General features: G+C 35.8%; 3 protein-coding genes across 5 annotated transcripts; all 3 read left to right on the forward strand.

Annotated features, from left to right (window-relative positions):
• The first annotated feature begins 1,352 nt into the window (after positions 1-1,352).
• Positions 1,353-10,685, forward strand: LOC7480706 (auxin response factor 6). 2 transcript variants are annotated; one of them, XM_024595290.2, is made up of 14 exons: positions 1,353-1,983; positions 2,242-2,354; positions 2,869-2,967; positions 3,049-3,105; positions 3,185-3,343; positions 3,462-3,546; positions 4,517-4,607; positions 4,999-5,163; positions 5,245-5,367; positions 7,059-7,134; positions 7,254-7,401; positions 7,511-8,700; positions 9,257-9,447; positions 10,104-10,685. In XM_024595290.2, exons 1-14 carry the CDS (start codon positions 1,926-1,928, stop codon positions 10,360-10,362), a joined length of 2,814 nt encoding a protein of 937 aa, XP_024451058.1. In that variant the 5' UTR covers positions 1,353-1,925; the 3' UTR covers positions 10,363-10,685. The 2 variants fall into 2 exon arrangements, with proteins under 2 accessions (XP_024451058.1, XP_002300854.2); XM_002300818.4 differs by having other exon boundaries at positions 1,354-1,983; positions 7,514-8,700.
• Positions 10,686-14,243: 3,558 nt separating this feature from the next.
• Positions 14,244-17,286, forward strand: LOC7468713 (protein DETOXIFICATION 41). Its single transcript, XM_002300820.4, has 8 exons — positions 14,244-14,712; positions 15,011-15,555; positions 15,645-15,731; positions 15,819-15,875; positions 16,080-16,318; positions 16,408-16,526; positions 16,696-16,782; positions 16,879-17,286. Exons 1-8 carry the CDS (start codon positions 14,407-14,409, stop codon positions 16,948-16,950), a joined length of 1,512 nt encoding a protein of 503 aa, XP_002300856.1. The 5' UTR covers positions 14,244-14,406; the 3' UTR covers positions 16,951-17,286.
• A 1,990-nt stretch (positions 17,287-19,276) lies between these two features.
• LOC7468714 (protein NPG1) lies at positions 19,277-25,022 on the forward strand. 2 transcript variants are annotated; one of them, XM_024596266.2, is made up of 7 exons: positions 19,277-19,511; positions 20,051-20,311; positions 21,557-21,809; positions 21,912-23,122; positions 23,286-23,433; positions 24,222-24,556; positions 24,704-25,022. In XM_024596266.2, exons 2-6 carry the CDS (start codon positions 20,138-20,140, stop codon positions 24,539-24,541), a joined length of 2,106 nt encoding a protein of 701 aa, XP_024452034.1. In that variant the 5' UTR covers positions 19,277-19,511; positions 20,051-20,137; the 3' UTR covers positions 24,542-24,556; positions 24,704-25,022. The 2 variants fall into 2 exon arrangements, with proteins under 2 accessions (XP_024452034.1, XP_024452033.1); XM_024596265.2 differs by having other exon boundaries at positions 20,054-20,311.
• Positions 25,023-25,347: the final 325 nt, after the last annotated feature.

A 25,347-nucleotide genomic window follows, 5' to 3' on the forward strand; every position in this document is an offset into this window, starting at 1 on the left:
ATATACGAGAACAATTCAATATTCAATGCCCATCATATTATAATTTTTTTTTATTATCAAACTTGTATTAATTCATGAGAAATTGACATTTATGAATCTTTAAAATAATAAAAATTCACTGTAAATTGTTTTGAAAATATTTATGTTTCAAGACATTAACCGACCCAAATGCAATTAAGAGTTCTGCTAGCACGAAGTTCATTTTTATATTTTTTAAAGTTTTTAAGGTTGCTACAACATAAAAACATTTTAAATTTATATATTTTCAAGTATTTTATTTTTATAGCGATAAATCCAATGTAAGCTTACCTACAACCATAACAAGAGCCCGTTTATTTATATATTTTAAAAGTGTTCTAAAAACAATTATTTTTTTATATTTTTAGATTATTTTAATATGAAAATATTAAAAATATTTTTTTTTAAAATATTTTTTTAATATATTTTAAAGTAAAAACAGTTGAAACCACTAAACATCCTTAAATAAATAAATAAATAAAAACAAACAGAAACAGGGGTTTTTTTTCTCTCCCCTCTCTCTAACATCGTAGTAAAGTGCTTTCTTAAAAAAGAAACTGTACAGGCAGATCCTCCGGAACAATGGTTCATGGCTGTCTTTGCGCACACCACATCAATAGATCTCATTCTATGCGGAAGTGAATGGTCGTTGTAAGGGATGAGTGGGAGAGACTGGACTGTTTGGACAATCCTCCCACCCACCATCTCTTCCCTTACACAATCCGAGATCCATGCAAAGATTGTCCGAGGCATGGATAATTTTGAAAGAACGGACCCCACGACAATATCTCCATATCTCAGGGGTCCCACAAATTCTCAAACGATAATGACCGTCAAATAAATATTTTTGACAACTAGATCTAGGAAAAACTTACAAGATTCCAAGATTGATTGCCTAAAAAGCCTTTTTGCTAATGCAAGAACCGGACCCCACTGTTCATGTTACAAAAATAAATAAATAACAACTGCGAAAACAAATATTACAATCCATTAATAACCCGTTCGCTTCGTTTACGAGTATTTTCATAAAGTATATTTATGATTAAAAGATATTAAATTTATGATTTTTTAATGTTTTTTTCAATAATTTTAGTACAATAACACTAAAAATAGAAAATCTATTCTTCTACAGTAGAGGAGAGAGTACTACTTTCTACCTGGATCGTTGAGTAAATAAAAGGAGGGAGAGATGGACCCCATCAACCGAGAAATGATGACCACTGTATTAAATTGATTGATTGATCTCTCTCTCTCTCTCTCTCTGTCAGAGCTCGGAAGAGAAGACCAAACCCTCCCTTTCAAGATAGAAAAAAAAAAAAAAACGTAAAGAAGAGAAAAGCCCTTTACGAAACTCTCACTAGTCACTACTATATCCTATTCCTCTCTCTCTCTCTCTCTGCTTCAGCTTCGCGTCAAAAGAAAAAAGAAAAAAGAAAAACACAAACCCTCAAGAAACAAAAAGGAGTGTCCTTTTCATCAGCAAGGTTCACTTAACTTGTCTCATTCATATCTCTCTCAAAAATCTTTACATGCCATAAGTGAGAGAGCTGAGTTATTATTATTTCTGAGATCTGAAAGGAAAGTTAGGGTTTTTATTTGGTGTGGAGGGGAGAGAAATGTGGGAGCTTGGGGATTAAAAAGGGAGAAGATCTGAGAAGTTCATGAAGCTAGCAAGGAGTGTTTTGTTTTGTTGTAGTGGAACTGGAAGTGGTTTTGGATGATAGTTGTTTTCAAGTTGAGCAAGTGTATTCTTGGTTTTACTGTTGGCGGTGGGAGGGTGGGTGGGTGGGGCTTTCTTCTTCGGTTAAATAATAATTGAAAGATATTATTGTTAGTGTTTGGTTTTTGAGGCTATTAATTAAAGACTGTATTTTGTTTTCCGGGTTCATTTTTTTTTTATCTGAAGAATGAGACTTTCTTCTTCCTCATCTTCTACAACTGGGTTTAATCAGGTGACTCAAGAAGGTAAAAAAGACTCAAACTTTGGCGTGTTCTTCATTTTTTTACCGCTTTTCTTGCACTTGCATGCTAATTTTTACATGGGGTCCGTGCATGTTGTGCTTTGATAGAGCTTGATGTTGCTTTTATGTGAATATTTCAAGTTTTTACATTGAACATTGAAAATTGCTACATATTTGTGTGTGTATCCTGATTTCTTGCTATAATTGTTGATGTGCCATGCAAATTCATGCAATTGTTCGGGAATGTTTGTTTCTTCTGTAGGGGATAACAAATGTTTGAATTCTGAGCTATGGCATGCATGCGCGGGGCCTCTTGTGTCTCTGCCTCATGTTGGAAGCCGAGCTGTGTACTTTCCACAGGGTCACAGTGAACAGGTTAGTGAAATAACTTTGTTTGATTTCAAACTTGCTGTCAAAATTTAGTACTAGGAGAACAATTATACGTATGCCTGACAACCTGACATTGATATTAACTTATTCATCATTAAATGATACTCGTACAGCATAATTTGTAGTGTTTTAGGGGTTATTTCACGTATGTTGTTGTAGAAGGGAAAAATATTATATTTGGCAGGCTAGCACCTTGCTTACATATGTAATTTTACTTTTGTAAATGGTAAAGAGATGTTTGGGCTTTTGTTTATTTATTTTTAATATCGCTTTGCATATATTCTTCTTTGTTGTCTGTATTAAGTTTGCATATTTGCTCTTTTTTCTGTGTAAACTAAGTGTCTTTTAAGTTCTGTATAAAGTCGTAGATGGCATTTATCCTACTTTCATAGTGAGATATTAATGCTTCTTTAGCTAATCTCATGTACGCACAAGCATGTAATTTCTGTTTTTCACCACTCTGCTAGCATTTTAAAAGAGTCTTCCATTTTCTGTTTAGGTTGCTGCTTCCACCAACAAGGAAGTTGATGCTCACATCCCTAATTACCCAAGCTTACCTGCACAACTAATCTGCCAGCTTCACAATGTGACCATGCATGTAAGTGATTTGTTCTTAATCTGCTTCTGATTGGCATAAAATGCTGCTGTTGAACTCAAATGTTTTATGTTTTAACTACAGGCTGATGTTGAGACAGACGAAGTTTATGCTCAAATGACCTTGCAGCCCTTAAGTCCGGTATTTTTTATTCCTAGCTTGGATTTTGAGTTTCCTTGTCTTGTGCTGTTTTTCCTGCCTTGACGTACTTCTTTTCCAGGAAGATAAAAAAGATGCTTACCTATTGCCAGCAGAGCTAGGTACTGCCAGCAAACAACCGTCTAACTATTTCTGTAAGACATTGACTGCAAGTGATACTAGCACTCATGGAGGATTTTCTGTTCCTCGAAGAGCAGCTGAAAAAGTCTTTCCTCCTCTTGTGGGTCCCGCTTTCTTATTCACCTGTTTTTGTTTGCATGATGTTTCTGCAGGTTTTGAGCTCATTGCCATCATTCTTTATCAATTAATTTGTTTGTTCTATTATGTTGCTCTTGTAGGATTTCTCCCAGACACCTCCAGCTCAGGAACTAATAGCGAGAGATCTTCATGATAATGAGTGGAAATTCAGACATATATTTCGGGGTGAGTTTTTGTATAATGAAAATTTTCAAGATTGTGTTTTTGACATGTTTGGAACAATCATTTTTCAATATTGTTTGCCTGGTCCCCTGTTTGCATTTTTTTTTTCTTTCGCTCATCATGATTTAGCTGGGCCGTTTTCATATTTCTTTGAATTAGAAATCACTTTTGGATCTTTGGATATGTAAGCAGTACCAGTGACATCTTTGATTTTGTTGATTGCACTCTTGTGAGGACCGAACTCCAAACCTGTAATAAAATCTCAGATAAAGTAGGAACCCAAACAAATTCCTGAATAGGAAACTAGAGTGAATATTACTGAATGACAAAATAGATTGGATTCTCAATCAAGACTTCTTTACTAAGAGGCAAAACAAAACTAAGTATCCTAATATCAACTAAAATCTCGCCTGATTAAATAAAATTAAATTTTCAGGCATTAATCTTTGAAGTTTTGCTTTGTTCCCCATCACAAATTTAATAGATATGACAAGCTCATATGGCTGTCCTCAATCACCAAGTAAACAAAAATACTCTTGTTTACTTGGTGACTGTAAGTTGTACTTTGTAATTCTTATGTTCATAGCTTTATAATTATGGAATATGAAGATGGGAAAAGTCTCACTTGAAATTGAAGAAAAATACATTTGCGGAGGTGCTTGTATTGATGAGATGGGATGGAAGATTGAGCTTCTATATCTTTCAGAACTTTTGTGCAATATTATCCTTTTCTTGTTTGGATTTGGAAATTAAATATGAAATTGAATGCTTGGCGAAAAATAAAGTAGCACTTTGGTAAATGAATGCTTACATGTGTTACTGGCTTATCTTTACTGCTGGACAATGATGATCACTTTGGTAAAAAGTAATGTGAGTATAATGGATATTCTTGCCAAAGTGATGGGAAGAAACTGGCAGGATGTTCGAAGAGCAAATTCCTGCTTCTCATAACCTCTTTCCTGTGAATTTTCAGGACAACCCAAGAGGCATCTTCTTACAACAGGATGGAGTGTGTTTGTTAGTGCAAAGAGGCTTGTTGCTGGTGATTCTGTCCTTTTCATTTGGTAGGATATTTCTCAACCCTGACTAGATGATTTAACTTGCTTTTACAGCATGTTAACATGGATGGGTGTGTGGAGAATCAATCTGCCTAAGATACGCCTCAATCTATCCTGATGGCAGCTTAAAAATATCCAACAAAATGCTCTGTGTTCTTTGATCTATATTTTTGGATGTGAACTATAGAGATTTAAACTAGAAGTATTCCACATGTACCCATTTTTTTGTAAGAGGGGACTAGCCAGGCTGTGTCCAATCCCTGCTCGCAACTGTATGTACAATGCAGCTTTGTGGCAATCTTCCTTTTGGCTGACCTTAAATCTATTGAGGCTGGAAGTTGAATGGTCCTCAAATCCAGTGGCAATCACATTCTAATCAACATTTTTCTTTTGCCAGGAATGAGAAGAATCAATTACTCTTGGGCATTCGGCGAGCTAATCGTCCACAAACTGTTATGCCTTCATCAGTTTTATCAAGTGATAGCATGCACATAGGTCTTCTTGCTGCTGCAGCGCATGCTGCAGCCACTAATAGCCGTTTTACAATATTTTATAATCCCAGGTAAAATAACTTCTAGTACAACATTGAAAATACTTTAATATTAGAATGTAAATATTGCTCATTTATGTTGTTTGATTGTAGGACTAGTCCTTCGGAATTTGTCATTCCCCTGGTCAAGTATATTAAAGCAGTATACCATACAAGGGTTTCGGTGGGCATGAGATTTAGGATGCTATTTGAAACAGAAGAGTCAAGTGTCCGCCGGTAAGTCTGCTAGCAGTTTGACATGGAATTGATTCTCTAGGACAATGTCTTACTTTGTCATTTTGTTACTGGTAATTTGTTATGCTGTTGTGACTCTTTAATTTTGTTTACAATATTGCATGCTCAACAACCTTTTACATTCTTAAAGAGCTATGTACCCAGCCACCCCTTTAATGTGTTAAACTGCTGGTGCTTAGAGTAGTCTTAAAGTACCCTTGTTGCTTACTCATTGGCTTAGAGGTGCCTCAATTGCACTCTTATTTTCACTCTTATATACAGTTTCTGCAATTTTTCTGTTGAAGTGATGGAGATAACAAAAATTTTGACCTGTAGTGCTTCGGGTATAATGAGATGCAATGTGGAATGGATGTGTGTGGTGCATCCTTCTCTTTTGTGTGGCATCTAAGAATTCCTAGTGAGTGATGCCTAGGAGTCCTAGTGCTGTTCTAGATATTTCTATCCTTGGTCTAATTGCTATCATTTTTCAGTTCCATTGTTTTAAGAAATGACACCTATCTTTGGCCTTCACCTGGTAGTTTAAAGTTTTCTGTCAAGTAACCATTTAAGATGTTAGAGCCTCTTTAACCTTGTGTTCAGGAGTTCATACTGTACTGACGCCCATAATTTATTAACTAATCCACGTTTCAAGTCTGATGGGATTTCATTTGAAGGTGCACGCAAGCTATTTTAGCCTATATTTGGCTTTCAAGTAATAAGCCTGTGGTTTTGGGTTGAGTTGTCATTTGATAAGTTTGAGCTATTTTCTTATAGCCATGCGTTTTCAGTTCTTTTTTTTTTTAATTGCTACACCACCTATACCAGATTAAATTGGCGTTTTGATTGTGTACTAATTGCTCAGATTGCCTGTACATCATCGTTTCCAATTTTACTCCTATTTCATTTGCTGGCTCATTTTCTCAGCTGACTTCACTCAACTCGCTCACTTTTTTATACATTTTACCTCTTCTTTTAAGTTTAATGATGGATCAATACTTCTCTTTTGGAGTTCGTAAACACAAAAGCTTCATAATCATGTGATTATAATTATGTGGGATGCTATTTTATGGTGTAAAGTACAAAATGGATTTCCAGAACATTGCGTTCCTGGTTTGTTGCCTTTGCCCCAGAGTTGACAGCCAAGGAAGGGAAGCGTATTCAGTTAAAACAAATTTTGCTGCAGATGTGCTAAAACCAAATTTTCCAACAGAAATGCAAATTGTCTTTCACGATAAACCGAGGTGATTGATGGATGCAGACTGTAAGAAGGATGAAAATGAAATATGCATCATGTATAGTGATGGACAGCTGCTGAAAATGTTATGGAATACCATTTATAGTCTCTCCAATGATATAGTTGTTGGGGAACATTTGAGACAATACCACTCTTCTAACTCTTAAAACTAAACCTGGTTTCCCCCCCCTAATTCCTCGCACCTGGGTCTCAATTCATCATCAGTTTGTTTCGAGTTAGATCTTCTGTTGTCTTGTCTGAAACTATTAGTATAGTTATTTTTATGCAGTGTGGCAGTTAGATATTTGGAGTCTTTATTTTTATAGGGTTCATAAGCTAATAGTGCTGTCTCTTTATTTTTTGTGCCACATGTCTCCTTTGTCTTATTTTTACACTTCCATTTTCCCAGATGCATTTTTTTTCCTGTCATGTCTACTGACTCCATTATGTTTGATTCCAGGTACATGGGTACTATAACTGGTATTAGTGATTTAGATCCTGCTCGGTGGCCAAATTCACATTGGCGCTCTGTCAAGGTTTGGTGGAACTTCATTGTGTTTTTTGTACTTGTATCTGTGAAGCCCTTTTTTTAATGATTTATTCAGAGTTTTTCTTTATTGTGCAATTTTAAACAACTTTTTTACTGCTAATTTAGGTTGGCTGGGATGAATCCACTGCAGGGGAGAGGCAGCCAAGAGTGTCTTTGTGGGAGATTGAGCCGTTAACTACATTCCCAATGTATCCATCTGCCTTCCCTATGAGACTGAAAAGGCCATGGCCATCTGGGCTACCGTCTTTCCATGGTACGTGGTGTTGCTGTTCAGTGCTAGGAAGTAAGATGTTATCTTCACGAATCAAATGTTAAGTTTGACACTTAAATGATCCTTTTTTCCCTCCTGAATCTTCCAAAAGCAGGTCTGAAAGATGATGATTTGAGCATTAATTCACCAATGATGTGGCTTCAAGGAGGGGTTGGAGATCTGGGAGTTCATTCTCTGAACTTCCAGAACTTTGGTGCAGCTCCCTGGATCCAGCCAAGGTTTGAAGCTTCTATGCCAGCTCTACAACCTGATGTGTACCAAACAATGGCAGCTGCTGCACTTCAAGAAATGCGAACAGTGGAATCTTCCAAACTAGCATCTCAATCTCTTTTGCAGTTCCAGCAATCTCAAAATTTATCTACTGGGCCTGCTGCTTTGGTTCAGAGGCAGATGTTGCAGCAGTCAAATCTTCAGAACGCTTTTCTTCAGAACTTTCAAGAAAACCAGGCTTCAACACAGACCCAGCTACTGCAACAACAGCTGCAGCAGCACATTCAGTATACTGATCAGCAGCAGCAGCAGCAGCAACGGCATCAACCCCAGCATCAGCATCAGCATCAGCATCAGCAAGTTCAACAGCCTAAACAACTGAATGAATTGTCTGCTCAGCAGCAGATCCCAAATGTAATTTCAGCTCTGCCTCATCTTACATCAGTTGCACCATCCCACTCTCCATCTTTGCAGGCGATTCCTTCCCAGTGCCAGCAGCAGGCCTTTTCAGAACCACTTGGGAACCTGATTGCTGCATCCGGAGTTTCTTCAGTCCCCAGTATCATGGGTTCATTACCCCAGGATAGGGGTCACTTGCTTAACTCAAATGGATCCAATCCTGTCAGCTCTTCTGCCTTGTTATCAAAGCAAGCAGCATTTGGTCCTCAACTTTCTTCTGGAGCTGCTCCTGGTGTGCTACCCCAGGTGGAACAGTCGGGAACTACACAATCAGCTGTGTCCGATCTTGCTACCTTGCTAGCTCCATTCTCTGGAAGAGAGTACTCTACCTATCAAGGTGCTAATGATCCGCAAAACAATCTGCTGTTTGGAGTTAACATTGACTCTTCTACATTCATGCTTCAGCATGGTATACCAAACCTGAGAAACATTGGCACTGAAAATGATCCGTTGTCTATGCCATTTACTGCTTCAACTTTTACAAGTGCTACTGGAAGTGATATTCCACTTACTTCAGACATGACAGCTTCAAGTTGCGTAGATGAATCAGGTTTCTTACAATCCTCTGAAAATGTGGATCAAGTAAACCCTTCAACAAGAACCTTTGTGAAGGTAATTTTTTATCCTTATGTGTGTGCACATATGGAAATGTATGCATACATAAAGTGGCTATATAGGTCTTCAATTTGCAACTATATCTTATGATAACAAACAAATTGGTATATATGTAGAAGGTCTGCCATTAATAACATTAGGTCATGCACAGTTTGAAAATTCAATCTGACTTATGGAAATTGTTGTAAATAATTCAAGGCATGCTGAAGTATTATCATAAACAATCCTGTTGCCATCCCTTTCCGGATAAAAGCACCCATTCCCTTTTCTTTTCATTGCCATTTGATTGTACTGTTTAGGTAATCTTGACATGGTTTATATGTACAACCTATGAAGCAGTAAATGAATATCTCCTTGTATCTGAAAGTGCTTTAATTTTAATGAGCTATATTGTACAAGTATCGGTATTTGGTACAAATCTTTTTTGAAAGGAGGGTATTCACGGTTTTGGTGCTTCAGTCTGCAACAAGTAATTGTAATTTGCCTCTATGTAGTCTGTGTTTCATGGCAGCTATCATTTTGGTACTTAATAAAATTACTCTAATTGTAACAGGTTCACAAATCAGGGTCCTATGGGCGATCACTAGATATTTCCAAGTTCAGCAGCTATGATGAGCTGCGCAGTGAGCTTGCTCGTTTGTTTTGCCTAGAAGGCCAATTAGAGGACCGACAGAGATCAGGCTGGCAGCTTGTATTTGTTGACCGGGAGAATGATGTGCTTCTCCTTGGTGATGATCCTTGGCAGTAAGTCCTTAAATTGTTTCTGGCATTCTTTTATTTTTTTATATATATAAATAGTTTTCTAAAATGGCAATTTAGGACAAAAAACTTGAGGCAATTCTATAATCACTTTTTCCATTAGGTCGCTTTGATGACTAGTAGTGCTTGGCTCCATTGCCCTTCATTGCTCTATTGATTACACCAATTCACAAGGTTCTGTTTGGGAGCCATGTATATGTTCAATTTCATACGGTGTTCCTTTATTGATCGTCAATTTAACTGTTCACTAACTGTATATGCTTTTGTTTTTTCTTTGAAAATCTAGTTGTTGTATACACTTGGGTGTTAAAATGTGGGGTGGTCCTGGATGCTTATTCTTACTGGTCAAGTAGAGATAATAACTCCAGAGAATAAATCTTATCTAAAAGAAAAACGAGAAAACGAAGTTTGGGAACATACTTCCTGGTCCTAGCAGTCCATGCACACTTGTGACGAGGACATAAATTTATCCTTCAACTTCAGTGGAATCAATTTATGAGAGTACAAGTGTGACTGAACCTCTTGGGAGGCATTTGCATTATTATTTCTTGTTACTTGAGAAATCTGTTGGCTTGTTGCTGGCATGTATCCGTCTAATCTTGTTGGTTTACAATTCATTGCTGATGAACATCTTTTTCCAGGGAATTTGTGAACAATGTCTGGTATATCAAGATCCTATCTCCCCTTGAAGTGCAACAAATGGGTAAAGAAGGTCTCACTTCTGCAGCTTCTGTGCCAAGCCAAAAGCTTTCTAATAGCACCAGCGACGGCTACATGAATAGACAGGAGTTTAGAAACTCAAGCAATCCCGATGGCTACTTGAATAGACAGGATTTTAGAAACTCGAGCAATGGGATTGCATCCATGGGGTCTCTTGACTACCAAGGCAGATGCTCGTAAAACCAGAAATCAAATGAAAATTAATTGTGATGTGAGTAACTATTTTATGGTGACTGTTATACATCCACTGAGCAGTAATGCTCTTACTTTTTTCCGGTGGGTAAAGTGTCGTGCATGGTCAAGTTTATCCTGCATATTACTGTAAATTGTAATTTAATATAGGAGACATTCTCTTATCACTATACTATGAACGTCATGAAAGCGTTAGGAGAATGGCAGCATAGTGGTTTGTTTGTTACCCTTCCCGTGACTTGTGAGATGATCCTGATATTTTAAAATATTGAGCTTGGTAAGCATTTTCATTTTATTTTGTGATTCGTAAATACCCCGTGATTCATTTCATTTTCATGTTTGAGTAATTAGCATTTCTATTTTGAAATAACTCGGTGCACTTTCTAGTAGATGAACTAGTAATTTCTGTAGTTTTGGATTGATAAACCGTTGTCCTTCTTCTGGGGTGGTGGCTGGGGATCGCAGTGGTCTGGTGAGTTCACCAGACAATCTTGCACGCAACTGTTGCTAGATGTCTTGAACGATCCAGGGTGAGGCTTCAAGTCTTGTCATTTTCAAGTAGAATTGGGGAATTAAGATCTTCCACCCACTTGAATGAATCTGACACGGTTTGTTTAAGATCATGTTACTGGATGAGGTTTCTTAAATACTTGTATGCAAGCTGTGCTCGTCTTTGAACTCTCTGGTTTGATGGGTTTAATTCTTGTATTGCTTGTTTCTTAAATACTTGTATGCAAGCTGTGCTCGTCTTTGAACTCTCTGGTTTGATGGGTTTAATTCTTGTATTGCTTCAACTAATTCGAGGAAGTTTTGTGAAAGTCTCTTCTCCTGTTTATTACTTGGTAACAAATGATTATCTGCAACACTTCACCAATATTTTTTAGTAACCAAATAAATAGAAAATATATTAGTTATGAAAGTTTAAAGGAAAATCTTTTGAGAACTCTTTAAAAGATAAAAATCCTTCGAAACAGAAAATATATTTTTTTTTATCTCAATAGCTTGCTAGTATACTCGATAATTTTTAAATTATTGTTATTTTAACTGGAACATCTGGTAGTTAAAAATGTAGAGATCAAATCTCTTCAAAAATTCCGTATATATGCTATATAACTTTGTATAAATTCCTTAGCTAGTTGGCACACTTGCTTCAATATAATTAATGCTTTTATGTTCTAAAACTCTCTTCTAGAATACTTTTTTTATAGACATATCTTATGTGATAAGGATAATAATAATCTTAAAGCTTTTTAGTCTGTTATATCGGTAATAAACTGCTAACGTGTTTTATAAAAACATTGATAAAATTATTTTTTGATAATTTTTTTTTCTCTATCTGAATTTATTTTTTATATTAATTAAACTAATCAGATAATTACAAAGAAAATCTAGATAAAGTTCTGTCATGAACAAATTATGTACTTACCTAACAAAACGAAATTTAGATTCTAGATTGCTCAACCTTTAACCAGTTGTAGCAGGAATTCCCTTGTTGTATCTTCCAATCAAGGGTACTGGAGTGAGTCACGAAACCCCATTAAAAGAGGAAGAGAAACGGGAAAAAGAAGAAAATGCTTCCGAGCAGTTCAGTAAGGGGCTGTATTTTCTCAAGTAGTACTGAGATGTTTTTAATCTCTCATCTCATAAAAAAAAGAGTAGATAAATAGATTGATGTTCAAGAATTTTTTTTGGACTAAGGATGATTTTTTATTTTTGACCAATTAAATATTTTTTAGGTTAAATATAGGTTTATTTAAGTTTACATTAAATGTTTTCAAATAAAAAGATTGAAAAATGAGTTTTTTGAGTTCAAGAAGTTGTATTAGTTGGCCGAAATAAAACTAGTTAATGATTTTTTTTAAAATAAAAATATGAATTTTAATATAAAAAAAGGATGGCTAGTCACGGTATCCCACCCACCAAATGCCTAGTGTTTTTTTCCTTTAATTTTAATTAAAAATATACTTGGGATATATTTTATTAAAAAAAATTAATTTATTTTTAAATAAAATTATAGCATTATTTTTATAATATTAGCAAGCATTTTTTTTTTATATAATCTTTCATGGACGCCCCCCCCCCCCCCTCTAAAATCTTATTTAGTGGCTTTCTCATGCATGTTTATAATAAGTTTCAAAAAACAAAGTTATTAAGCCTTACTGGGTCCATAGCTCGGGTTGCGTTTTGACATGTTAACTTAAGTCAATTTAAATATTTTCATCTTGAAAAAAGCTTTTGACGAGCTTTTGACATAATCAAATTGAGTTTTGATTATGTCGTGTTTGGACCTGCTAGGTCAATCTTGCCACGTCAATCAACTCTTACCTAATTTAATTTAAAATCTGAATTGGGCAAGGAGCCAGGCCGGGAGGGTCTTTAAGTTGACCAACCAGGTCAAGTTGGGTTTAATAACACTGTAAAAAATTTCTATACGGCACGAGCAGTGTATTATTTTAATATTTTTAATACATTTACATCAAAATTATCCAAATATTATTTTTTTCTTATTAAGAATTTTTTTTATGATCATGATAAGTTGTTGTCTTAAAAACAAATATTTTGATTAAAAATACCCAAAAAAGACCCGTGTGTTGATAAGATAAAAGGGTTTTAATAAGAGGTATACCTTTTTAATTCTTATTTTTAAATCACTCATTTTTTATATTTATTTTGATTGCTTTTTATTTTATTAAATAAAAAATATAGAACAAAAATGTTATATAATTTTTTATAGAAAAAAGTATTAATGACAAAAGGATATTTTACTAGTAAATTATCTTATTTCAATAGAATTTAAATTATCACTTTTTTACAAAAAAAAATATTTTTATAGAATAAAATAATAAAATTTTAAAGGTTTCTTGTTACATGAAATTAAATATCTTAATCAGAATTCATTCATCAACTTCATGACTTAGTTTTTAAATAGCATTGATATTTTTTTAAAATATTTATTAATACATATAATCTTTTATTTATGTTATTAAACACATGTATCAGTTTTCAATTCATAAATTAAAAAAAAATGCTGGAAAACAGGTTCACAAGGTCCACACATTCCTTTTCTGTGGAAGAAAAAAAAAATCCTTTTAATCCTTCAGCAAAAGCACGGGTCAACTTAGTAGCTAAAAGTATGACCATCAGGTGGCGAAGGGTTGATACTTGGATCCCTCTGGCGTTACAACTTGTGCTAGAATGAAGATTAGGTGCACGCACGTGCTTTGACCTACCACGTCGCAGTTACCGTGAAAACTTGTGGGAAAGCCCCTGCGTTTGCCGTTTCCTGCCTCCCACCAAAGTTCACAAGCCTGTTTGAAAGTAGGGTGATGATCACAGGTTTACCTGGGAGTAAGATAATAGATAATGATTGTTTTTTAAAATATTTTTAATTTATAAATATATTAAAATAATATATTTTTAATTTTTTAAGAATTATTTTTAATATTAGCATATCAAAATAATCTTAAAATATCAAAATAAAAAATAAAAAATTATTTTAAAAACATTTTTAAAATAAAAAAACAAACAAGTCAAAATACCATTCCATTAAGACCAGACTACTTCAGTCAGGGCCCGGTCCCACTTGCTTTCTCCACACCTACACAGGATTTCCTCATCGTTTATAAATATTGTTGGTTGGGCATAACATGACAGGACAGGACAGGACTAGATGACATCCTGCAGTGATAAATAAAGAGGGTTCTTCGGATTCTAACAGGTTGAAATTCAGAGGGTGACAGACTGACAGTGACGTGGAAGAATAGTATGCGTGCCACATTCGGAATTTCAATATAAGAAAGTTGTTAATGGACTTCCACTCAGAGTTGAAATCAGGTGGCAAGGCATGAAATGGGTTAGCTTGAGCTACTCTTCTCCAGGCACGTCTGCGTTCAATATTAGAATGGTAGTTAAGAATTTCATCAGACAACTATATAGCGAAGGCTGCAAGACATATGCTAGCTATAATTATATATAAACTGACAAACCCTTCTAACAATTACTCTGCTAGCAGTTCTGGCACAATTAACCAACATGGGCGAAGAATCAGGGTATCGGCCATTGTTATTAGGACCCGACTCCCGTCTTACAGATTTGTCATCTGGTGCAATTGAAGAATTCTTGGAGCACGGGCCTGTGCCTTTCCGATGGTGGCCGCGTCTTGTTGCATGGGAGTCAAGGGTCCTTTGGCTCCTATCTGGCTCATCTATCATTGTTTCCGTGGCCACTTTCATGCTTAGTTTCGTGACCCAGATGTTTTCAGGGCATTTGGGTGCATTAGAGCTTGCTGGGGCATCTATTGCCAATGTAGGGATTCAGGGTCTTGCTTATGGAATAATGGTATGTCTTGTCTTCGTTACTTTATGTGACATTCAAATGAAAATCTTAATTCTGGTTGAAGTGTACTCTTAGATCCTCCTCCAGTAGCTTAAATTTAAATTTTTGAATTGAGATTGATTTTTTATATATATACTATTTGGATGATACTTTTATATGCAACTGAATGAATTAATTAAGAATAAAATAAAGATACAAAGCTTAATTGCTTCTTTCAGTAAGTTTAATTGCTGCTTTCAATAAGTTCTATATAAGTTGTAATCATGCTTTATAACCTTCTAACTTTACTAATAATAAACAGTTGGGAATGGCCAGTGCCGTGCAAACTGTCTGCGGCCAAGCCTATGGAGCCAAAAAGTACTCTTCAATGGGCATCATTTGCCAAAAAGCAATTATATTGCACTTGGGAGCAGCTTTCCTCCTCACATTCCTTTATTGGTTTTCGGGACCAGTGCTGCGAGGTATAGGGCAATCTGACAGCATAGCAGAGCAGGGCCAGATTTTCGCTCGTGGCCTGATACCTCAGCTATATGCATTTGCATTGAGCTGCCCTATGCAGAGGTTTCTCCAAGCTCAGAACATAGTAAACCCTCTAGCATACATGTCTGTTGGGGTATTCCTGCTCCACATTCTTCTTTCGTGGATCGTTGTTTATGTGCTGGAATACGGTCTCCTAGGAGCAGCTCTAACACTGAGTTTCTCTTGGTGGTTGTTTGTCATCATAAATGCGCTTTACATTGTCCTGAGCCCATCTTGCAAGGAAACCTGGACTGGCTTGTCTATCAGTGCTTTCACAGGAATATGGCCTTATTTTAAGCTTACAGTCTCCTCTGCTGTCATGCTTTGGTATATAAAAGATTCACAACACTTCATGGTTTAGTACTGATTTCTACATTCTAATTACTTCGGATATTGATACTTCATTGATAATGCAGTTTGGAGATATGGTACAGCCAAGGACTGGTGCTTATATCAGGACTTCTCCCTAATCCAACAATATCACTGGACTCTATTTCTATTTGGTATGCCAACTGCTAGCATCTTCATTTCCCACTTGCACAATGTCATTCTTTTTTACAAGTTCTAACTTGAAATGGAAATATCCCCAGCATGAACTACTTGAACTGGGACATGCAATTTATGCTAGGCCTAAGTGCTGCTACCAGGTTTGTCAACAACTCATACGCTTCCACTGTCATTAATCAAGGCGTATATACTTTGATTCAATTCAATCCATTCAGTTTATTTCCGTTGTCCTGAGCTACCTTCCCACATTGAATAAAAAAGCATAAACAGATAAGATGGCTAGAATACTAAGAAAATGCGTACCGTCTATTTCAAACCAACGAGTTTTTTGAGTTGAATTGCAGCGTTCGAATAGGCAATGAGCTTGGAGCAGGTCATCCGAAAGTAGCGAAATTCTCGGTGATAGTGGTGAATGCCACTAGCATAATTATTAGTATAATTTTCAGTGCAATCGTTCTGAGTTTTCGAGTTGGATTAAGCAGACTCTTTACAAGTGACACTGCGGTTATAGATGCAGTTTCTAATTTGACTCCCCTGCTTGCCATCTCCGTTTTTTTAAATGGCATTCAGCCTATACTCTCAGGTCAGAATGTTACATTTTATGCATCAACTCCTGTTAAAGGCTATAACTACAAGGAAGAATAGACTAATCATTTTCTTGTTGAATTTCAGGTGTGGCCATTGGGAGTGGATGGCAAGCTATTGTAGCTTATGTTAACCTAGCCACGTATTATGTAATTGGTCTTCCAATTGGATGTGTTCTTGGCTTCAAAACCAGTTTAGGAGTTGTTGTAAGTTTCTCTCCCGTACATTACTTTTTCCTTCTTTGGATTAATTTGAGCCCGAGACCATCTTCTTATCGAGGGACGGAGAGGTCACTGGACTAAATCCAGCGATTGATTGTCCTGAAATCTTGCTTACAGAAGAGAATTCAGATAAATCCATGTTAACTTGTTTCAGGGGATTTGGTCGGGGATGATCACTGGAGTTTTCTTGCAAACAGTAACTTTAATTATGCTTACTGTCAGAACAAACTGGAATGCTGAGGTAATTTAATTCATGTGGTGTCAATTACTTTTTTTTCCCCTTCTACGTTGGATTGAATCGGGATTCATGTCATTGTTGTTAAAAATGCATTCACAGGTTGAAAAAGCAGCAGAACGTTTGAATGTTTCAGCTAACGAAGAGTTCTCCAGCTTGGTGGATACCATTTAGGTTGCATTTCGTCGGTGTCTGACGATAAAATGAACAGATACAAATGAGAAGAGATAGAGACATGTCTGGAGAAAATAAAGACTAACCAGAGTATCTTACAGACATTTCCATAGATTCCCACTTTTCCTTTGTTTCTCTTTCTGCTTTTCAAAATCCAACAATGGTGTGATTGTAAGACATCCTGAGCCCAACCCATGTAAAATTAACTGAGAATATGGTTGGATAGACTTGTTTTGTTCCAGCAGTTCATTACGTTCTGAACTGTTACAATTGTGGCTGGTATATTCATGTACCAAGTCCATGATAATACGACATGCTCCTTAGTACTGAAAACAAGCTACATCGTCATTGAATTTCAATTAATTTTGAACGCGCAGCATAAATTAAGAAAAATTATAATAATCTTTTTTATAAAAAAATGTCAGGGTGTAATGGTAGTTCCTGCCGCAACAAATGCTATTTGATGTTATAAATTGCTTGTGATGTAATAGAAGATTAAAGCCCCATTACATTATCATTGATATAGATTAAAGTTGATGTTTATATGAATTCTCTTCCCATGTTTCATCATAATTATAAGACGTAGCTAAAGGTCAAGGTAATGTTTGATATTGATGAATTCTCTTCCCATGTTTGATCATAATTATAAGACCTAGCTAAAAGTGCTTGATATTGTAGTGATAATTGTTTTTTTAAAATGTTTTTTATTTGAAAATATATTAAAATATTTTGTTATTATTATTTTTAAAAATTTATTTTTAACACCAACACATCAAAATAATTTAAAAACATAAAAAAAATTATTTTTAAACAAAAAAAATATTCAAAAACAAACGCATAACAATCATGTTACCAAACAGGTTCAAATCATGACTGATTTGAATCAATTTAAATTTTTATTATTTTTAGTAGTTTATTGGTTTTATTTTCTTTATTTTTTTGCGTATACTTCTTTTCTTCTATATTATACATTTATTTACTAAACTTGGAAATTCTTGTATCAAATCATAGCTTAAAACATCAATCTTTTTAACTAAAGTTTATCAAAACCCCCCAATGAATTCCCACATTTCAAACCAATATTTACCAAATCAGTTTCATAAATCTTAACCCAAATCATCTCTCCAAAACCCATAAATCAAACTTAGTATTTACCATACTATCTTCAACGACAAACCCATGACCTCAAACATCCCATACAAATCAAAATCAACTCCTTTTCACCTTAATGCTCATTTTCTCATGCAAGAAAAAAAAATCTAGCAAGTATATATACGACGGAGACATGAGGTCGAAAGAAACCTTAAAAGTCCAGGAAATTAGGAAACTCATCAATATTGGCCTATCTTAACCAATTTTCAACAGCAAAATTAACGCCAGAAAAACCAATATGGAGGTAGGGAAGTCAGGGCGAAGATAAGCAAAGAAGGATTATGAACGAGTATTTTTAGAATATTATAAACAATTAAGATTTGAAGAGGAATCACTGTAGCAAATTAAAGAGGAGACCCTTTGATTTGCTTTTGCTCATTTGAATTTCAGATTAACACTCTTGAAATGATTTCAAATATAATAATTGTTTTAAATTTCGAAATTGAATTTAATTGCAAGGTTTCAAATAGCCTGCTAATGTTTTGTGAAACAACTATTATAAATTAAAGGATAAGGATGTAATCGCAAAGAATTTAAAGTCTGAGCACTCATGTAAGCAAGCTTACCGAGCGTTTGGAAACGCGATTGTAGCCGTGTTTTCAAAAAATTTAAATTTTTTGTTGCTAAAAATTAATTTTTTTTTGCATGTTTTGGATTATTTTGGTACACTGATCTTAAAAATAATTTTTAAAAAATAAAAAAAATATTATTTTAATATATTTCAATATAAAAATAACTTTAAAAACAATAACTGAATTCTCGAACAGTGATAATTATGAACAAAAGCTACCACAGGAAAACAGGAATCATTAAAAGTGTAAAAAAAGAAAAAGTATTTGTTTTCCTCCACGTAATCCATATGCATTGAACTGATTAAATTATTTCAATTAACGGTAATAATGTTTTTACTACAGTTATTGTTACCACTTACCATGTCACTACCTTAGAACCATACCGGATTTTTTTGCCTCAGAAGAAAAACTTACCCCTTCCTATATTGAACAAGAATTAAATATGTTCTTCATAGTGATTAAATTTCTTTTTTAGTCGCCTAATGTTAACCCATAGGATAATTTTATCTCTAAGGAAAAAAAGATAAAAAAGAAAATGACAATCATGGAAATGGAGTGGACCACGGGGACGGATCCGAATACTCCGCAAAATACGATTTTACACTTTAATTAACGTTATTCCTCTGTCTCTCCTGTCAAATATAACACCAAAAAAAAAATAATAAGAATTTATTTTTCTTAATTAAATTGCTTTCAAAAAATTCAGATCCAACATCTCTCGCTCTGTCCGTCTGTCTGTTTCTCTACATTGTCGTTGCCGTTGATCTACAATCGGTTCAACCAGTCTCCGGTCACATTCGACCTTAATTTTCTCTTCCTCATTGCTCAAATTCGCAGGTCAGTTCCTGTCATCCTTGTTTTTTTGTGAAGGAAAGAGTGGATATCGGCGTGGAATGTCCTTGCTTGGAACTTTTGAGTAGGCTTTAGGACCCCACAACAATGATGTCGATTGATGATTTCTTTGATCCTTTTTTCGTTGGCTATAAATACAAAAAATCCGAAGGGTGTGTTTTTGTCACTTATTTGAATGAATTTGGATCTAAATATTCACATTTTCATTTCATTTTTTTTAATGTTTTTTGTTTGTTTATGTGAATATGACTTAAAGATTGAGGTTCTGATGACGGGAAGGAAAATGTGGTGCGAGAATGATAGGAATTGTCTAAAGTTTGAATCTTTGGATTTGATGGTGTGGGGTCCCAAGGAAAGAAACAATCGCTTCCATTTAAAGATCCTAAATTTCTTCTTTTTTTGGTTCACTGTTGCTTCCTTTTTTTCTCTGTTTTGGCATTTCTTCACTGTTTGTTTTGTAATCTATTATTGTTGTTTTCGGTTTAAAGTGAATGAATGAGGTGCATTTTGTATTTTGTTTGCAGCAGGCATTGATTCTTTAGGAAAGTTTTTTGGGTATTGAAGAGATATAAAGGGGTGAAATTTATGAAGAAAAGGGATAGGGAGCAGAGATGGTAAGGAGCCAATCTGCTGATTCCAGTGAGTATGAGGATCAGACACCTTCTCGAGAAGTTTGGGCAAATGGGATTTGCATGAAAACTAGTGAAGTTGAAGCAAAGCTTGATGAGGGAAATATTCAAGAGGCAGAGTCTTCCTTACGTGAAGGGTTATCGCTAAATTTTGAGGTTGAGTCCTTAATTTTAATCTTAAGGTGCTGTTATTAATTTATTGTTATCGGAATGAATGATTGGATTATTCTTTTCTTTAGCTTGTGTAATTTAACTAAAGGGAAGAGTGTATTAAATAGCTTCATAAATTAAAGCTCTTTTTATTATTTTTCTTTTTCAAGATTGAGGTTGAATGTGTTGGGAATGATGTTTGATCTTCCTACTTCACCCAGTGTCATTTCTCATGCATTTAAATAATGTTTAAGAAACGAAAGACATGAATGATCTATTACTCAGGTAATGAGTAATTTTGGTATCTACAGGGGTATTCCAGAGAATGGACTTTTTCAGAAGGCTAATCTTTACCTGTTAAGTACTTCCATGAAGGTTTCTATTTCAAAGTAGTTGATTCTGCTGAACCTACTGGCTTTGGCACAAGGATGATAGCTCTTGCACTTAGTTTTAAAGATACTCATTTCTCTCTAAAAAATCGTCATCCCCCGGGACCCATGTGCTTTTTACCATTTCTATTATACCTTCAAATACCACTCGTGTTGTTTCTGTTGACAAATATATTCCTTTTTCCCCCCCTGTAAGTGTGCTCTTTATGGCCCATTTTTCCCTATAATTTTAGGAGTTTGGGTAAAATGTCAATTATTCTTCTCATATTTTCCAGAACAGATTGCTCATACCTTGTGACTTTCATTTTCAATTCTATTGATTTCTCTGATTTTGGAACTCTTTCTTTCAGGCGTTATTTTTTTCAACTTAATGTGCTATTCCTCCATGGAAACTTCACTGTTATCGTATGTGTTTACTGTGACCAACTGCATGTGCCTTTTATGTTATGCTGCATGCTAATCTTGATGTTGCTATTGTATTTTAAACTGTTTTTCTATGCAAAATAAGCAGAACACAGATATGATACAGGGTCAGATTGCTCAGTCTATTCCAACTCTAACATTGTTGTTTGTATATAAAATTTTCATAGATTTTACTAGTACTTTTGCCATTAAACCTGTAGGTTGTCAATAATCCTTTTGTATTTAGATTCCACACCTGCGAAATGATTCTGTTCGAATTTATTTTGCTTAAAATTGAACTGTTAATGGATTTTTCAACCTACCAATTATCACTGATATTTACATGTTGAAATACATTAATTGATATAAAATGAAGCAGCATAATGACATTTTTTTCAAACTTTGTAAATAATAGAGGTGCAGATGCAATATGATGGTCTGTGTTTATGAAACTTGGCAGGAAGCAAGAGCCCTTCTTGGAAGGTTGGAGTATCAACGAGGAAATGTAGAAGCAGCCCTTCATGTGTTTGACGGCATTGATCTCCAGGTTGCTATACAGCGACTGCAACCATCCTTTTCTGAAAAACAGCCTTCTAGGAAGGGTCGTTCTCGTGGTGACTCACAGCATGCAGTATCACAGCATTCTGCTAGCCTGGTGCTTGAAGCAATATACTTAAAAGCAAAATCTCTTCAAAAGCTTGGGAGGTTAAATGGTAGGCTGATCTTCCAATGATTAATAATGACTGTTGGCTTACTGACTTTGTACCTTTGGATGCCCCATTTTCTTTTGAACCCTGCTTTGTGGTATCTTGCAGATGCTGCTCATGAATGTAAAAGGGTGCTTGATGCTGTGGAGAAGATATTCCATCAGGGCATACCTGATGTGCAAGTAGACAACAGATTGCAAGATACTGTTCGTCAAGCTGTAGAGCTCCTTCCAGAGCTCTGGAAGCAGGCGGGTTGCTATCATGAAGCAATGTCAGCTTACAGACGTGCTCTCCTTAGTCAATGGAACCTTGACGATGATAACTGTTCAAGGATTCAAAAAGCATTTGCAGTGTTTTTGATGCACAGTGGAGTGGAGGCTGGTCCACCCAGCTTAGCTGCACAGGTTGATGGTTCCTATGTTCCTAAACACAATCTGGAAGAGGCAATTTTACTCTTGATGATTCTTGTTAGGAAATTTTACCTTGGTAAGATTGTATGGGACCCATCAGTTTTGGAGCACCTTACATTTGCACTATCTCTATGTGGCCAAACTTTTGTTTTGGCGAAGGAACTTGAGGAGATCATGCCCGGGGTGTTTCATCGTGTTGACCGTTGGAATACTTTAGCTCTTTGTTACAGTGCAGTAGGACAGAACAAAGCAGCTTTAAACCTTTTGAGGAAGTCTCTACACAAACATGAACAACCTGATGATCTCATTGCACTCTTGTTGGCTGCCAAGATCTGCAGCGAAGATTGTCATCTTGCCGCAGAGGGTGTGGGATATGCACAAAGAGCTATTACTAATGCTCAAGGGCGCAATGAGCATCTAAAAGGTGTGGCCATTCGAATGCTAGGTCTTTGTTCGGGAAAGCAGGCTACTACTTCTCCATCTGATTTTGAAAGGTCCCGTCTTCAGTCTGAAGCCTTGAAATTATTGGATGCTGCAATATCTTTGGAGAAAAACAATCCTGATCTGCTTTTTGAGTTGGGAATGCTGTATGCAGAGCAACGGAATTTGAATACTGCTCTGCGCTATGCAAAGCGGTTCATTGATGCAACTGGTGGCTCTTTGCTAAAAGGCTGGAGGTTACTTGCTCAGATTTTGTCTGCTCAGCAGCGATTCTCAGAGGCTGAGGTGGTAATTGATGCTGCTTTGGACGAGACTGCAAAATGGGAGCAAGGACCATTGCTTAGGCTGAAAGCAAAATTGAAGACCTCCCAGTCTCTGCCCATGGATGCAATTGAAACTTACCGCTACCTTCTTGCATTGGTTCAAGCACAAAGGAAGTCTTTTGGTCCTCTTAGAAGTGTTTCTCAGGTAAGCTGCTTCTTTTTTCACACCCACATAATCATCTTGTGATCTTGTACTGTTGCATCATGAAATTTAGCTCAGAAATTGCTTTTAGGGTACAGTGTTATCACAATTCAGCCTGTTTACTTATTTTAAATTCATCTTTATCCTTTTTTTCTTTCCATGACAGGCTGGGGATGATAGAGTGAATGAATATGAAGTTTGGCATGGCCTAGCTGATTTGTATTCTCGGCTTTCACATTGGAAGGACATGGAGGTGTGTCTGGGAAAAGCCAGAGAGTTGAAACAGTACTCTGCAGAAGTTCTTTACACAGAAGGCAAGATCTGAAACTCTAGTCACTGCATGAATAAATTTTAATACTTTCTTTTGTATTCAATATTGCAATACTTTCTTTTATATTCAACGTTGCTTAAAATTATAGAAAATGAAAATTCATTCTAGGTTTTGTGTATTTGAATCTGGTTGTGTGCACTTGGGGAAAGGCCAGAACACTAGAAAAAAGCCATCTGCGTGCAAGGGCAGTCTTCTTACCGTTAAGGACTTTAAGAAATGGAGTTTAAAATTAGTAGGTTGTATTGAATTAAGATGAATAGAGCAACTTGAAGAGATCAGGATGCAGTTTCTCTGAAGGATTGCTTTTAAAAGCTTAGCCTCGAGAAAAATCGCTATAATTATGTGGAGCATCCTGTCTTCTTGATGCACCCCAATCATTGTATTTTATCACTTATTTTTAATGTGAAAATTCATTTGCATTCACTTTCGAGAAATTCGAATAAGCATAAAATATTTTTATTGACTGAAGTTTACTTGCTCTCTCGTGAGTAGGTGGTATGCAAATAAATTCAGAGTTCTCTTGAATGTGCATGAATGCATGTCAAAGCCCATTACTATGTGATCAATAGTAATGAACTTGGTCGTTCCATTTATTGTTATTAAGCATATGCCGTTTGATATCTATTATATTGTGCTTTAGTTATCGGTAAGCATACAGCATCCATTTGCTGGTTGGTTTCTCAAAAACAGAATAAGAATTTATATGCTCATGGTGTTTTGTCAAGCACAGCGGCCTCAAATTAAAATGCTTATCTTGTGTGATTCTGCCAGGTGTTATGCTCCAAGGACGTGGACAAGTTGAAGAAGCCATGTCTGCTTATATTAATGCTCTTTTATTAGACCCATCATTTGTGCGTTGCAAGATACTGATTGGTGCCTTGTTATCCAAGAGGGACTCCAATGCATTGCCTGTTGCAAGAAGCATACTCTCAGATGCCTTGAAGATAGAACCTACCAACCGAATGGCTTGGTATTACCTGGGGATAATTCATAGAGTTGATGGACGGATAGCTGATGCCGCAGACTGCTTCCAAGCAGCCTCCATGCTTGAAGAATCTGATCCCATTGAAAACTTCAGTTCTATTCTTTGACTGGTTTCACTTAAGGTTTGAAATTACTTTGTGTGGGATTGTTGCAGTACATGAGTAATTGTCACCAATGTCAAATCTTGAAACGGTTTTGCAAATATGTTCCTTTCACTATGTTGGATATTTTCCTAATTTTTAATCCTCTATTCCTTTGATCATGAAAAGGGGCCAGAGAGGAGCGATGAGGGGGCTAGGTTGCTTAACGGAACGCAGGAAGTTTAGAAGACGAGGAAAGGATTGAAGCATGGATGAACACTCAGCTGTGTAAATGTATGGTTTTTAAAGTGAGCAATGGTTTTTGAAAGATAATTACAGATTCAAATAGTTTATCATGTATCAATTGTATATTGCTTCTTTTTTCCCCTTCAAATTAGAAGAAAATTCACAGTAAAAGTTACCTTTTCATCCTTCAATTTGTACAACAGTGAATTCTTTTTAAGATTCTTGATATCTTGGAAGATTCTATATCCTTTTTTAGGTATTACATCTCTTGTTGTATCATTGGCATTTACTGAGTAGTTCAAGCGAGGTAATCTTGACATGGTTTCCCACTTCACCACCAGCATGCTGTGGTAAATGATTGGAGTCTCTGGCTAAACGGAAGATGGGAGATTTGGCACGGTTTTTAAATAATAATAATAATAATAAGATTTGTTAAAAAGTAACTGTGTTTGTTAGGCATCATGTCCACCATGGAATGCAATTTCATGGTATTGCTATCCCTGTCATCTTTACACTAGCTAAACCATGCCACTCAAGAGTATGGCAATATTCTTTCGCAGCCTTGGCTAGTGGGACAACGAGGGAGG

Source organism: Populus trichocarpa, chromosome 2, assembly GCF_000002775.5.
Source record: "Populus trichocarpa isolate Nisqually-1 chromosome 2, P.trichocarpa_v4.1, whole genome shotgun sequence".
In the NCBI taxonomy this organism is placed as follows: Eukaryota; Viridiplantae; Streptophyta; class Magnoliopsida; order Malpighiales; family Salicaceae; genus Populus; species Populus trichocarpa.